Consider the following 12692-nt stretch of genomic DNA (forward strand, 5'->3'; position numbering starts at 1 on the left):
CCTGGAACGCCGCCATTCTGTGGCAATTTTCTGTTCCGATAATTGCCCCTAAATGCAGGTTAATGCGCCGACCTGGGCTGCCAGCTCAACACTGTCGGTTACGTGGAAGAGCAGAGAACGTGTTACTCTTTAACAAGACCGGAGCAGGGCCATGGGAAAAAACCTTGACTGTGTTTGCCCGCTATGACTTCATCTTCGGCAGTCTCACTGTGGAATGCTGGTTCACTTGAAAACAATCAGAAATGACATTATTATTCGAGTGATAAATCAAAGGAAGGAGAGCACAAGTATATTTGAGTTCTCTCCAATAAAAGAGCATCCCTTTAGATTTATTTGCGCTTGTGGGTAATGAGGTCAGCGGTCTAATCATGTGACACCAACAGCAGGGCGAACAAAGCCAGCGCAAAAATGGAGAAAACTGCCTCGACGACGAATGGGCGGAAATATAACATTTCTGCCCATCGCTAACGGGCGTGGCATTCTTAAAGTCTCCACGAGCATGCAGCCATCATTAGCCTACGACTGTGCGTGTTGTGTCTGGACTCCAGGCGTCTCCTCGTTGCAATCCGCAAGCATGTCGGGCCACAGCCCGGCAGGAACAGCAGCCTACTGACTGCAAGCGGAGGAGCGGCGAAACATTAAAAGATGCTTTTTCTCCACTCCACCCCCGCCCCCAAGTCAGCAGCATCCCACCTTTTAGAAAACGGCCGCGGTGTGGTCTGACAGCACTTTGAACGCCGCATGATTTAAAGTAGGTGACTGGTAGAGATTTACAGTGATGGCCCGAGGCCTCGACATTAATCTGTCCTGTCCAGTAGGCGTCTTCATGTGTCAAACACGCTCAGGCACCTTAGACCTCAACAATAATGTATATATATATATATATGTGTGTGTGTGTGTGTTGTTATTATTATGCTCAGGTGATTATAGTACAGGAAAGTTCACATGAATAACATAACATTATATCATGTGGCAGATGAGTGACAGACACCACATCCCGTTGCTTTGTGTCCACTGCATGTATGTACTGGTGTGTGTGTGTGTGTGTGTGTGTGTGTGTGTGTGTGGAGAGAGAGAGAGAGAGAGAGAAAGTGTTTGGTCTGAGTTCAAGTGAAAGTCTACTCAGGATCATGTGCATCAGACATCTGAGCTGAACTTGACACCCGGGGGTTAGTGTAATATTCCCGAAGCTTGGATGTTAATGTAAGTGTGTTACCACCAGGGTGGCATGAGGTTATTACAGTGACACTGCAGTCTGCAGTGTGTCCGACATCCCCTCTCTACGGCGGCCCCGCGGTGCACGAACCACGTTGAGGCCGAAGATGCCCAGGCTGCAACAAGCTTTCACTAGCGCGTCGAGAGTCTGCAGTCAAAGACAAAAGAGTGCTGGCAGCGTTTCATCTTCGTGTACCTGTTCTCTCCTTTCGCACTGGAGGGCGGCGGGTGGAGAACGGTCTGGTTGTCCTCCATGTCCACGACACATTTCGTTTTCAGTTCAATCTCTGCAGAGAGAAAGTTGGGTGGTAAAAGTCAAAGCGAGAGTGTGCGGGGGTGGGAAACACACACACACACACACACACACACACACACACACACAAGTAAAAACCCCAGCTTCTTTGGCCGCGTTTTAAAACACTCCAGTCCAGTTTGACTCCGGACTCGAGACGCCGAGCGCAGCAGCAATGGCGAAGAAATGAAAAAAAAAGTTTGCGAGGGTGTGTGCGGCATGAAAGTCTGCAGACGGGCACCGTGGCGGTCACACTTACCCCTGCGGTTCATGGGCCGGAGTCTCACCGCAACTTTTACCTTGGAATCCGACATTTTTCGTCCGCTCTCCCCCTCCCACCCTGTCTGTGCGCCCAGCTCTCGGCGACTGTGAGTCTGTGAGGTCCCGGATTCGTGCCGGAGGAGGAGGGAAGAGGGAAAGAGGCAGCAGACTCTACTCGAACGGGCCCAGGAGAGTCCAGAGCTCGAGGAGAACACTCGGGAATACGTTCATTTCTCCCCCTTCGCATCCACCCGGGCTCTGCGTCTCGTACAAATCCAGTACCCCGCTGCAGGCTCGGACAGCATCCCCACCGCCATCTTCCACTGGGAGCGCGACTGCGCCGCGCGCTGGCACACTGGAGACAGGCGAGCCGGAGAGGGGGCGCGCGGCGGCGCACTGGAGACAGGCGAGCCGGAGAGGGGGCGCGCGGCGGCGCACTGGGGGAGCGAGGCAGTGACGAGAGCACTTCAATTAAACGCAGTCATGATATTCATTATTACAAGAGACGGTTCAAATATAAGAATGCGGAGAAGAGGGTTTGTTAAAAAACAACTTTAAACTGTCTTAAAAGATGACATAATCTGTCTCTCTCTCTCTCTCTCTCTCTCTCCCCCTTCTCTCACACGCGCGCGCGCGCGCACACACACACACTCACACACACGTCACACACACCTTATGAATAATAATAACCATCACCGCCACAATAATCATCATTATAGGGCTGCCACTAACAGTAAAATCATCATCTCGAGTCTTACTGTCACAGAGGAGCAAAGGAACCGGGAAATAATATTCACATTTAAGAAGCTGAAATCAGAGAATTTCAACAACAAAAAAATACTCTCTTAAAACTACTTGAATCGATTCGTCAATTATAAGTTGCATACAGTTGGCGGTTTAGTAGTCGATTTCTAATCGATTAACTGTGGCACCACTAATCATAATCATTATAATTATCATGCTATAGCTCCAGGGCCATAGTGATGTTTTAGAAAGGACAAGGGCAGATGAGGGGACTTAAGTACCCGAAGTTTAAGTTTAAAAGTAACTACGGCTCTGTTTAGCAGTAGTTCCTCATCTGTATGACATGTGACCCCATTACAATTATTATAAGGTTCTTTTTTTCTCCTGCCCCTCATCACAGCCTCTGTGGTCTTGTGGACGTGTATCGTGAGCATTTCAGGGTGGCCCCAGAGAGGTCAAAGTATCCAGTGTTTTTTTATACATTTTGGGCAACAACAACATGACAAAAATATTAGTTTGACATGATTGCACATCCAGTGCTACAAAGCATCAAAGCACATAGCACACATTCTTTTCACATTTTTTTTTACTTATATTTAGAAACTTAATAATATGAAAAGCAACATTTCACATCGGCTACTCTAGGCCTGTATCGTGGATCCAGTGTCAGATTTGGCAGAATAAATCTTTACTGCGTGGTCTCCACTGTCCAGAATGATGAGCATGTTGTTCAGTGACACAAGGCCGACTGGGCGGATAAGGTGGTCTCCCACAAGAGGAGTGAGGACCGGGCCGTCCTGCAGCTTCCCCAAACTCCAAATCATCCCCCTCTCAGAGTCCGTCACGAGCACGTGTCCATCTGCGTCGAACGCCACACCTGACATGTTAAGCCTGGCTGTGGAGAGCAGGGTCAGGCTGAAACTGTCTGTTTGATAGAGCAGGCGGAAATCTTGGCTAAACACTTTCAGCCTTGTGTGTCGGTGCCTCTCTGGTGGATGTGTGTCATCCGTTAAGTGCTCCATCACGGCAGTGTTCCTTGTCACTTGACAGCAGGCCACAGCCTTTGGATGCTGCAGCTCAGAAATGGATGCATGATGCTCCAGAGTAACGCCGCGAGTATAGTCCACTTTGACATGGAACAGCGTGCCCGCCTGGACGTCTGTGACCAGGAGGTGCCCACAGCTGTCTGTGGCCACGCCCCAGGGCATCTGGAAGGAATCCTTGACCGTCAACACGTGGTTTCCTCTGGAGGTGAAAATCTTCACAGCGTTATCCCCTGCATCAGTCACCACCACGTGACCACAGGGAGTCACCGCCACATCCACTGGGTAGCACAGCTCTCCACTGGCTTGTCCTCTTTGCCCAAAACAATTCAGCTTTCTGCCCTGTGGACTAAACAGCACCACACTCTTCTCTCCATCATGGACCACCACTATTGTCCCAGAGGACCCTAAAACAGCAATCCCAGTGGGGTTGATGAGAGTCCCCCAGCCGCCAAAGGCTGCAGAGAGGTGCAGAGCTGAGGATGTCACTCCCGTGGCCAAGCTAAGGCCTCCTTTAGCTCTGTGAGGAGGAGCAGAGGAGGTGGAACTCCAGGAAAACAGCAGCTCCTGCAGGTCACAGAGAACCTGGCAGTGGGAGGTGCTGTCAACGCTGCACAGCTGTCGGCAGAACGGGCACTCCAGCTTCCTCAGGAGAGGGTGGGACAGAGCTGTGATGCATTCCAGACACAGTACATGGCCACAGGGAAGGTTCTGTGGTCTGCGATCCCTCTGCTGTCTGCAGAACTTCTCGAAGCAGACTTTACACTCCAGCAAATTGACCTGGATCTCTGTCAGGATGCCATCAGGACTCATGCTGCCACAGCGTCGGGGGCCGGGACTCACGGCCATGGCTGAAATATCCTGATGATCCCAAAGCCAACAATCAGTTGAATCAGGCCGGCGGTTCTAGAAAGAAACGGACAAAAAGGACTGATAACATAAGAGAGGTGGAGCGAGTGATGAACATAGTGCTAATAAAGCATGCACACTCAAGTCCTGTGCTTTAGGCTTTAGGCCCAGGAGGTCATGTGACATTTTGCACAGCACCGAGGCTCTCTGCTGCCCTCCTTTGGAAATCAAGTACGACATCAGACAAGCAGAGGATCTGAAAGTGGTTAAAGCCCTTATGTTTTGGGACATGGCAGCCGTCTCAGACCACATTCAGCAGACACCATTCCTTTTTTAAATGGATATTAAATATCTAAATAGAAAGATATGTGGCCGGATTCAAAGGCAGTATATCCAACAGGTGTTACACAGTATCACTGTGTGCTTTATACTCGATGTTGGGTGATGCATGCTGATATTTCAATGTTTTTTTTCTTTCAAGAGACTGAATTTCTAGCCGTGCCTCAGCTATGACATTCACTGCTGTCTTTTTCCAAAGGGAACATCACACGCACCCTCGAAATACATGTTGTTATAGGTCAGCATGAGGCAGCTATTTCAGTCTCCGAGTTTCACCTTGTGCAGACCAAGTGAAATCTGATCCGAGACGGGCAGTGTGTGTGTGAGTCAGCCAATCTGGCACTGCTTTGCTGCAGCAGCGTGCTCTTCAGGGGTTGAACAAGGTCATTGGTGATTTCCCATTGTTCTGTAAGTGCCTCCTACTTGTATGAATGGGATTGCAACGAGTACACTAAGAATTTGTTATATGAGAAATACAAACTTTTACCGTTGAAAGTGTTTGTTAAACAGCAATAAAAAGGAGGGAAGATCCTTTCAACAGTAACTCACAAGTTGTTTAAGAGGAGATGTAAAACATTTTTAATATGTTTCATTATTTCACAGTGAAAAAGAACAGCACAAGTCATTTTCAGCGGAATTGGTTTTTGGCAAATGACATTTTTAAATCCAGAGACAATGTACCATTTATAGTGTCTACTGTAGCGTGGTCCATTCCACAGAGCTCAATGTCTGGATTGTCAAGGATTATGAGGGAATTAACTGTACTGAGATGCTAAAATAAGGGCAGTGGAGTCAAACACAAAAAAAAGCCCAAATGTAGTCATAATACATCTGAGAAAAAAGTCACAAATAATCAAAAAGACCATGCAAACAGGCACAAGGGGTGAAATAAAATGTTACCATAACAGAAAAACATAAAAATAAGAATACTGGCACCCCGGTGTGTGGTCTAATACAAAGATCTGTAGACTATTTTTATTTTTTTATTTTTCCTACTTAAACATTTGATTTGATTTGACACAGCCATTAAAATGCAATATATGCAATGACAAGGCGGTCGACAGTGTAACAAAACCACCTGCACAGAGCAGGGAGAGCCAGACGACACATGCAGGAATTTGAAAAATTGCCCACCGTTATCAGTACAGTGAAAAAACATTATAGCAGCCACAGATGAGCATGGAGCGTTTAAAAAAAATTCACTCAAGGTCACAATGATTCACATAATATTCAAACAGTATAGTATTTCCAAGAAAACATTCTGAAAAGTGCTTAAACTGTGTGCTTCGCTTTGTTTCGGGTCAAACGCAAACCTCAGTCGATGACCCTGTCAAGCTAAAGCTGTCCTGCATTGAAATCCTGTCCACATTCAAGTTTCAAGAAAGAAAAAAAACACACAAAACAAATTTGAACACCTAGGCTGTAAATAGACAATCTATGACAGGTATTAATGAAAAAAAGACTCAAGACTTTCTGTGCTATAACCATCGAGGCTCCAATTAACGTGATAACTTCCACATAATGGCTTTTTAACATTGAAATGTGTTGAACCGACATACTGCAGTCGAGGCTGGCGCACACCAGTCAAATGTACATTAACCATCGATGATATACTGTAGGTAGGTGATATATTTGAAGGATAAATGTTTGTAAATTATAGTTTATCAGCTACAATGATCATGCAGTCACATCTAGAATCAGCTGGGTTTTTTTAAATTGCCACCTCTCTCTCTCACACACACACACAATTTCTTTCGCTCTCTCTCATCACACACAAAAACACAAACCTGTGATCAGTGGTTTAGGAGCTTTTAGGACTACGGCACACTGCGCAGTGTGCATCTCTGTGGTCCAAGCCTCAGAGCACTCCCAATAACACTGCATGGAGTTGCTACTCCCTCCCATCTCCACTCCTTCTACAATAGGTGGAGGCTTTCCAGATTTCAATTACACCAGGAACTGGTAGTATCTTTAACCCCCAATTCGAACTGTGATCCTTCACACGTGGCTCCCTGGGGGTGAGCTCAGGAGTCACCCGCTCCAATTCCTACTGGCCATCCAGGCCATTGATAGATTTGGTCTTTCCCGAGGCCTTCCCTCTCCGTCTGGTTGGCGGGCTGTCTTCATCCTCCTCGCTCTCTCCTGAAACGTGATGATCGCATTACAAATCAGTTAATGAGAAGACGTAACCGAACTGCACGTTTACAGTTCAAGTCTTGAGAATGTGTATATTTAAGAGGGTATTTTTTATGTGGTTGATAAATTACAGAGGGGTCACTGTACCGTTAAATGCTTCTGACACATGGTCAGCAGATTCTGTGTAATTACCGTCCTCATATTCTGAGAGGCTCTGAGAGAGGAGAGGAGGTTCAGACACATGACACACACACACATACCATTCACTTGACAGGGATAGGAACGCCAACTGACCCCAGTGAACGACAGTAATCGTTTAAGGTAGTTGGCCTCCGGGTTAATATTCTCTGCAATTCCGCATGAGAGGAGGCAGCTGACACTTTGGACATGGAACATGTTACATTGCTGGTTTGATCCGTTTGTTAGAGAAAGGGCTTGTTGTCATATAGACATACAGTAGCTGACTAAATCATCAGTTAAATACTCGATAGAGCATATTAAGATTGCCGTTGTGACTTTCACATAAAAGTGACAGTACTTCTAAGAACCCAATATGAATCACTTTTTGTAATAATCTATTTGACAGACTTAGCAAGGCCAAACACACTTACTAAATCTAGAGCAGTACACACATACCTTTTCTTTTGGACCATAATTTTCTGCATACGACACCATTCCATACAGGCACAGGAAGGTGATTAAGGCCTAAAAACAAACAAACCATAACAGAGACTGGTGAATGATTGCTGGACAATAACTTACAGTGCAGACAGTGTTTGGTCTTAAAAAATGTTTTGAAACAGAGGATATCTATGTGAAAAATAAGGGTGTGTTGGTGTCCCAGGATTTTATGCACGTTAAAGAGCTCTGCAACACAGAAATGCATGTAACTCTGATCTTACCAGACACACTAGCCAGAGGATCACATAGAGGATCTGTGTTTTTGAGAACAAGTCCTGTCCAAACTTAATACACGCCAAGGCCTCCAGAAAGGCAACTGCCCTGTGAGTGAGGGGAGAAAAACAAACCCACACAACTGTCACTTTTGACCCATCTGCTGGAATCTTTCAATTTAACTGGGAATATTTTCCCCCCAAACAAATAAACCTGTATGGACACCACATGTTCACTACAGTTCACACATACACATGTAGTGTAGTACAACTGATTTTGAAGGTCTTACAAGAAAAACTTTAGTCAAGTTCACATTTTTTTGGGTTTCACTTACCCAAACACCCAACACTGGGTCCCAACTCTCTTGCACTGTGTGTCTGTGAGGTACGCATAATACTGCCTAAAGCAAAAAAAAAAAAAGTGCACAAATTTCTCAGTCTGTCACAAACAATGGACCTCAGCAAGGAACAATGTGCAAGACCTTACAATAATGTCACATCATCAACAGTGTCTAGGGAGAAACTCCCTGCTAACAACATTGTGTTTTTTACCTCACTGTTGGAGCTGTGATGATACCAACGAACAAGATTCGACACCAGCTGAGCGCGTGGCTCGCGGGGAAGATAAAGATGTGCTTGAGGAAGAATGTGTTCAACTCCGTTAGCTGTGGAAAAAAAGAAGACGCATAAAACATTAGATAATGTATGTAAAAGCTATCGGAACATTTAATGTTTGATTTCTAATTAAAAAGACAAGAGACATGTGAGTGCTATTTGGGCTCTGATAATTACAGTATATTATGTTTTTTTTTATCCACATATTTTGTAATTAATAATATTAAATATGAATTGTATAGACTTGTCTACCCTTGCTGATTCTGGAATTGTTTTTGGGGCTTTTTTTTTCTACCGTCGTGTTAAACTAATGCCAAGTTGAATTTAGGTCAGATGACGATGAGATCAGATGATGTTGATGATGAGATCAGATGATGTGGCTGCATTTGCTTTCGGGGAGCATACAGTGCGTCTCGTTCACAGCAGACAAGTTGATGTCATCGGTGCAGAAAAGCACAGGTGTAGTAAATAACTTTTTAATGACGGCCATGTTCCGTCGGCGTGTGCCAGCAAGCGGCTGCCAGGGAGACAGCGTGGACGAAAGCAGAGCCCTGGAACTGGCACACCTTAAGAGTCTTGTTGCCTGTAGTACTCACGGCGCCACTTTTGACTTGTCAAACACATGTAACTAATAACAACAACAACAACAACAAATATAATGGCGGCCACATTCTTTTAATTAGGGCTTTATCATAGGCAGATGCACTGAAAAGGTCGACGAGTTAAGCCTGGTAAACTGTATAAAGTGCTGACTTTTAATGGAATCTAGGCTTTTTCTTGATCACGTGATCACACATCACTTGCAGAAAAATAATTTCAGACTTTGCTTTCATGGTGCTTGAAAGAATGATGAATAAATTGCTTTTCATTGGCCATATGCAGTATATTAAATAATTATATAAATGTGCCCCTTGCTTTGGGTTGAGGTAAGGACACCGATAAACAAAGATTCTCTTGAAAATGCAAGTAACACTTGATTTAACACATTGGCAACATCAGCGGCTATTCATTTAGAGCAAGTTCCTCGTGTGTGATGAAGATAATGAGAGGAAGACCCGCTGCTGTGTAACACGTTCATTTGGCCAGAAGCTTGTGAGGCTCAGCTCAGTGAAGAGCAGCTAAACTGTTACCACACCGAGCCGAGCTGAGTGCTCATCTCTACAGTTAATTCAAGGACTGGTAATTACTCATTAAAACCCTCAAGAGAGTTGGAATGCTACAGAGTAAGAGAGAGGGAATTATGATGTTGTTTCATCACTATGCAAAAATGAGAGAAACACCAGCTTTCATCGCCATTGGCAGCTGGTGGCTAGAAAAGTTGGCACCAAGAGCTGACTATCTAGTTGAGCGCAATGGAGCTTACTCAAGTTCTCCATCCATGGTTTTCTCATTACCATAAGTTGCACTGAAGTAATCCTTCCAGTGTCACGCTCTTACCAGATTAGCTGTTAATGTGTAGACAGCAGGACACTCATTCATTATATGAATCCATGTGGGACAGGGGTTTTAGATTTCACCAATGGGGAAGCCAATTACATCAGCCAGGACTTAGCACGCAGATCATATCGGATGATCTCCGACTAGTCAGCACTTAGTCACCATGAGATGCTGAGGGAGGATTTCTCACGCGCCCACCTGCCAGATGATCATGAAGAGATAGACGCCCATCACTCGCTGCAGGGAAGACTTTGGATCGAGCCAGCGCACGTAGGTCCAGCTCGCAGGGGTGAACTGCAACGCGGCTCGTTTGATCTTCCCCGTGGTGGTGTGGATGTCCCTGGGTGGGAAGCACGGGAGAACGCTTACAAAAACTTGCAGATAGATTTACAATAAGTATCATGTTGGTGCAGTAGACAAAGCCAGATGAAAGTAATGCCATGACCTTAATCATTCAGTCCACTCATCGCTGATGAACATGTGGGATCATATTACAAAACAACAACTTATGAAATATTTATATATACACATTATTAAATTAAATGTCTTACTCTGACTTCAACATGAATCTAAGTTTTCAATGATATATTACAAAACACTTAAGAAGATAAAGTAAAAATAAAGCTATCTTTCATAGCTAACAATAAAAAGCGTATTGAACTTGCATAATTAAGCATAAGGAGCATATATACATCCAGCTCACAATATTTCCAAATTCCCCTTTCACAACCGATAAATTAGAAAAATGGTTTGAGTTGCTGCTGATCAGGATCAACGCAGAACTGGACAAAAACCTCAACACAGTTGTTGTTAATTTTTTTCCCAGACTGTAAGGTCATACTTAATACTGGCCCAGTGGTAGGTCCTCATCTCCAAAAAGCGACACACAGTCATGCCAAGCCAGATGCCTCCTCCGTTACACAGCAGAATATCCAGAATCACCTGGTCCCACCAGCACTCAGCAAAGTTAGGCAGCAGATGCATGAAGAATAGCTTTGTAAACAAGGAGAAGAGAATGTAATGAGAGTCTACCTGTTAACTGATCGCTCACAATCATATTTCATACATGTCATGTAAAACTATTGAGAATAGCCAAAAACCCATCATCAAATTCCACCAGAAAAAAACACTTTCATCAGCAGAGTAGTTGACCTTAAAATCTCTGCATCATTAAGGGAAAGCGGCATAGGGGGAGAAGCAGGAAGTGTGTGCGGTGACAACGTTCAGCCTGTGTTTGCCTCTGTACCTCAGTAAGCTCCCATGTAATACTAATGGTCCAGCACAGGCCATAGCTGCGGATGAGCAGGGCCTTCATACCCCAGCCCCAGAAATGGCTGAATGCAAAAATGTCAAAATGGCTCAGGATTCTCTCCCAGGTGATGTCATGGCAGTTAACAGCATATTCCTGCAGAGAGCAACACACACAGACTCGTCACAATGATTCACAATCCGCCGGTGGTGAACTCAACTGTTGCATGCAAATCAATCTGAAAATGTTATTCTTTACCATTATGTCCGCCTCTCTCTTGGCGTAGCGCAGGTTTGGGTCCAACCAATACATTAGCTGCTTCACCTGATGCCAGTTGAGGAAGATGATGAAAACCAGGAACAGGAAGTAGAGGACACTCAGACCTGAGCAGCAGAAGGACATGCCATTAGGAAAGGACATTTAAAGGGGAAATTATTTTGCATTCAGAGACTCAAATACTCACCGAAAACTATTCGCCATATCGCTGGATGTGGTCTGGTGAATGGGCCTACGACGAAGATATAAATAAACAATAAGTTACAAGACAAGCACGGGCTACACATTAAGCTATACATCGGACAAAACAGCTTTTTTTGGTAATAACTTTTGACACGAGTTACAAATAATAGTGACAAACTTGGTACTTGATGATGATTGAGATTTTGCTTCTACAGTCTGGTTATTACTCTCATAATGAGGTCATCACAGTGTTAACGCTGTTTACTTTCTGACATGTTTGTGAAGCACCTTCGGTCAAACTGCCAGAACACACGTTCCCAAACAAAATACTGCCTTTATTGTCCATTTCTCTTTGATTCATCTGTTGTTTAATAACCTACCGTTGGGAAAGGCCAACACACTGATGACAAGGAAGAAGGAGATGAGCAGGATGAGCCCCACCCAGATGTTACTGTCTGGGTTTCCATCATCCCTGCAGGAAGTGTAAACAGAAATCAGAAGTGATCGAGTTATGCATTATGCATAAGTCCCCCCTCCTCCCCCTTACATTTCCTCAAATGACAAAGACATTAATATTTACATTACAGCAGATTTGTAAAAAGGGGATAAGGAAACTGAGCTTTCAATGTCACGTCCCATTGCTCGTTCCATGGTTGTAGCTAATGTCGGCTACAGAAAACACTGGGCTGACATCGTACAACACACAGCTTCGTCTCCGTCAGCTCAGGTTGGCGATTCAATGACAGAAGGAAGTGAAGGGAGAGGAGACAACACAAGTTCTCCCCGTGCCGACACGAGGGGGTGAAACTGTCTTCGCTGCTTAAAAAAAAAGGCGAGTGAAGGAGTCAGAGCATCACTGCTCCTGTTAGCTAGCATAGCTAGCCAAGCTAACGGAGCTAACGGAGCTAACGGAGCTAACCCCCCTCCCGAGCTAGCGCAGCTAGCCGCATTCGACTTACCTTGTGAAGGCGAAATACATGAGACTGAGCACCGTGCATGTCAGCAGGGTGATCGTGTGCGGCCGGTAGAAGAACTCTATCGTGATATCCTCGACCTGCTGCTCGTTGATCATTCGGAAATGCATCCTGTAATTCACATCATCCTTGCTCAAGGTGTGGGACCCGCTGTACACGGACGCCATAGCAGGACGCAACCGGGGG

At 45.1% G+C, this 12692-nt stretch overlaps 3 protein-coding genes across 12 annotated transcripts in view; all 3 read right to left on the bottom strand.

Moving 5' to 3' along the window:
- Window positions 1-2150, bottom strand: part of kif13a (kinesin family member 13A) — a 34855-nt gene extending 32705 nt beyond the window's left edge. For 9 of the 10 annotated variants that reach the window (XM_047332820.1, XM_047332238.1, XM_047331950.1 and 6 more), the window contains exons 1-2: window positions 1767-2146; window positions 1412-1502 (exon numbers count right to left, since the gene is read on the bottom strand). In XM_047332820.1, coding sequence (XP_047188776.1) covers window positions 1412-1502; window positions 1767-1821 — 146 coding nt within the window. In that variant the 5' untranslated portion in view covers window positions 1822-2146. Of the gene's footprint in view, window positions 1-1411; window positions 1503-1766 lie in introns of all 10 variants that reach the window. The other variant, XM_047333349.1, reaches the window with a different exon arrangement.
- An 817-nt stretch (window positions 2151-2967) lies between these two features.
- Window positions 2968-4803, bottom strand: LOC118311111 (E3 ubiquitin-protein ligase NHLRC1-like). The gene has a single exon (XM_035634674.2). The coding sequence runs from the start codon at window positions 4402-4404 to the stop codon at window positions 3154-3156; it is 1251 nt and encodes a 416-aa protein (XP_035490567.1). The 5' UTR covers window positions 4405-4803; the 3' UTR covers window positions 2968-3153.
- Window positions 4804-5298: 495 nt separating this feature from the next.
- On the bottom strand, window positions 5299-12692 carry ptdss1a (phosphatidylserine synthase 1a). Its single transcript, XM_035634666.2, has 13 exons — window positions 12492-12692; window positions 11913-12004; window positions 11537-11581; window positions 11332-11456; window positions 11071-11229; window positions 10666-10817; window positions 10023-10164; window positions 8325-8437; window positions 8108-8173; window positions 7782-7881; window positions 7516-7584; window positions 7027-7093; window positions 5299-6885 (listed from the first exon to the last, which is right to left on the bottom strand). The coding sequence occupies exons 1-13, from the start codon at window positions 12671-12673 to the stop codon at window positions 6791-6793; spliced, it is 1407 nt and encodes a 468-aa protein (XP_035490559.1). The 5' UTR covers window positions 12674-12692; the 3' UTR covers window positions 5299-6790.

Source organism: Scophthalmus maximus, chromosome 1 (genome assembly GCF_022379125.1).
Source record: "Scophthalmus maximus strain ysfricsl-2021 chromosome 1, ASM2237912v1, whole genome shotgun sequence".
Taxonomy (NCBI): Eukaryota; Metazoa; Chordata; class Actinopteri; order Pleuronectiformes; family Scophthalmidae; genus Scophthalmus; species Scophthalmus maximus.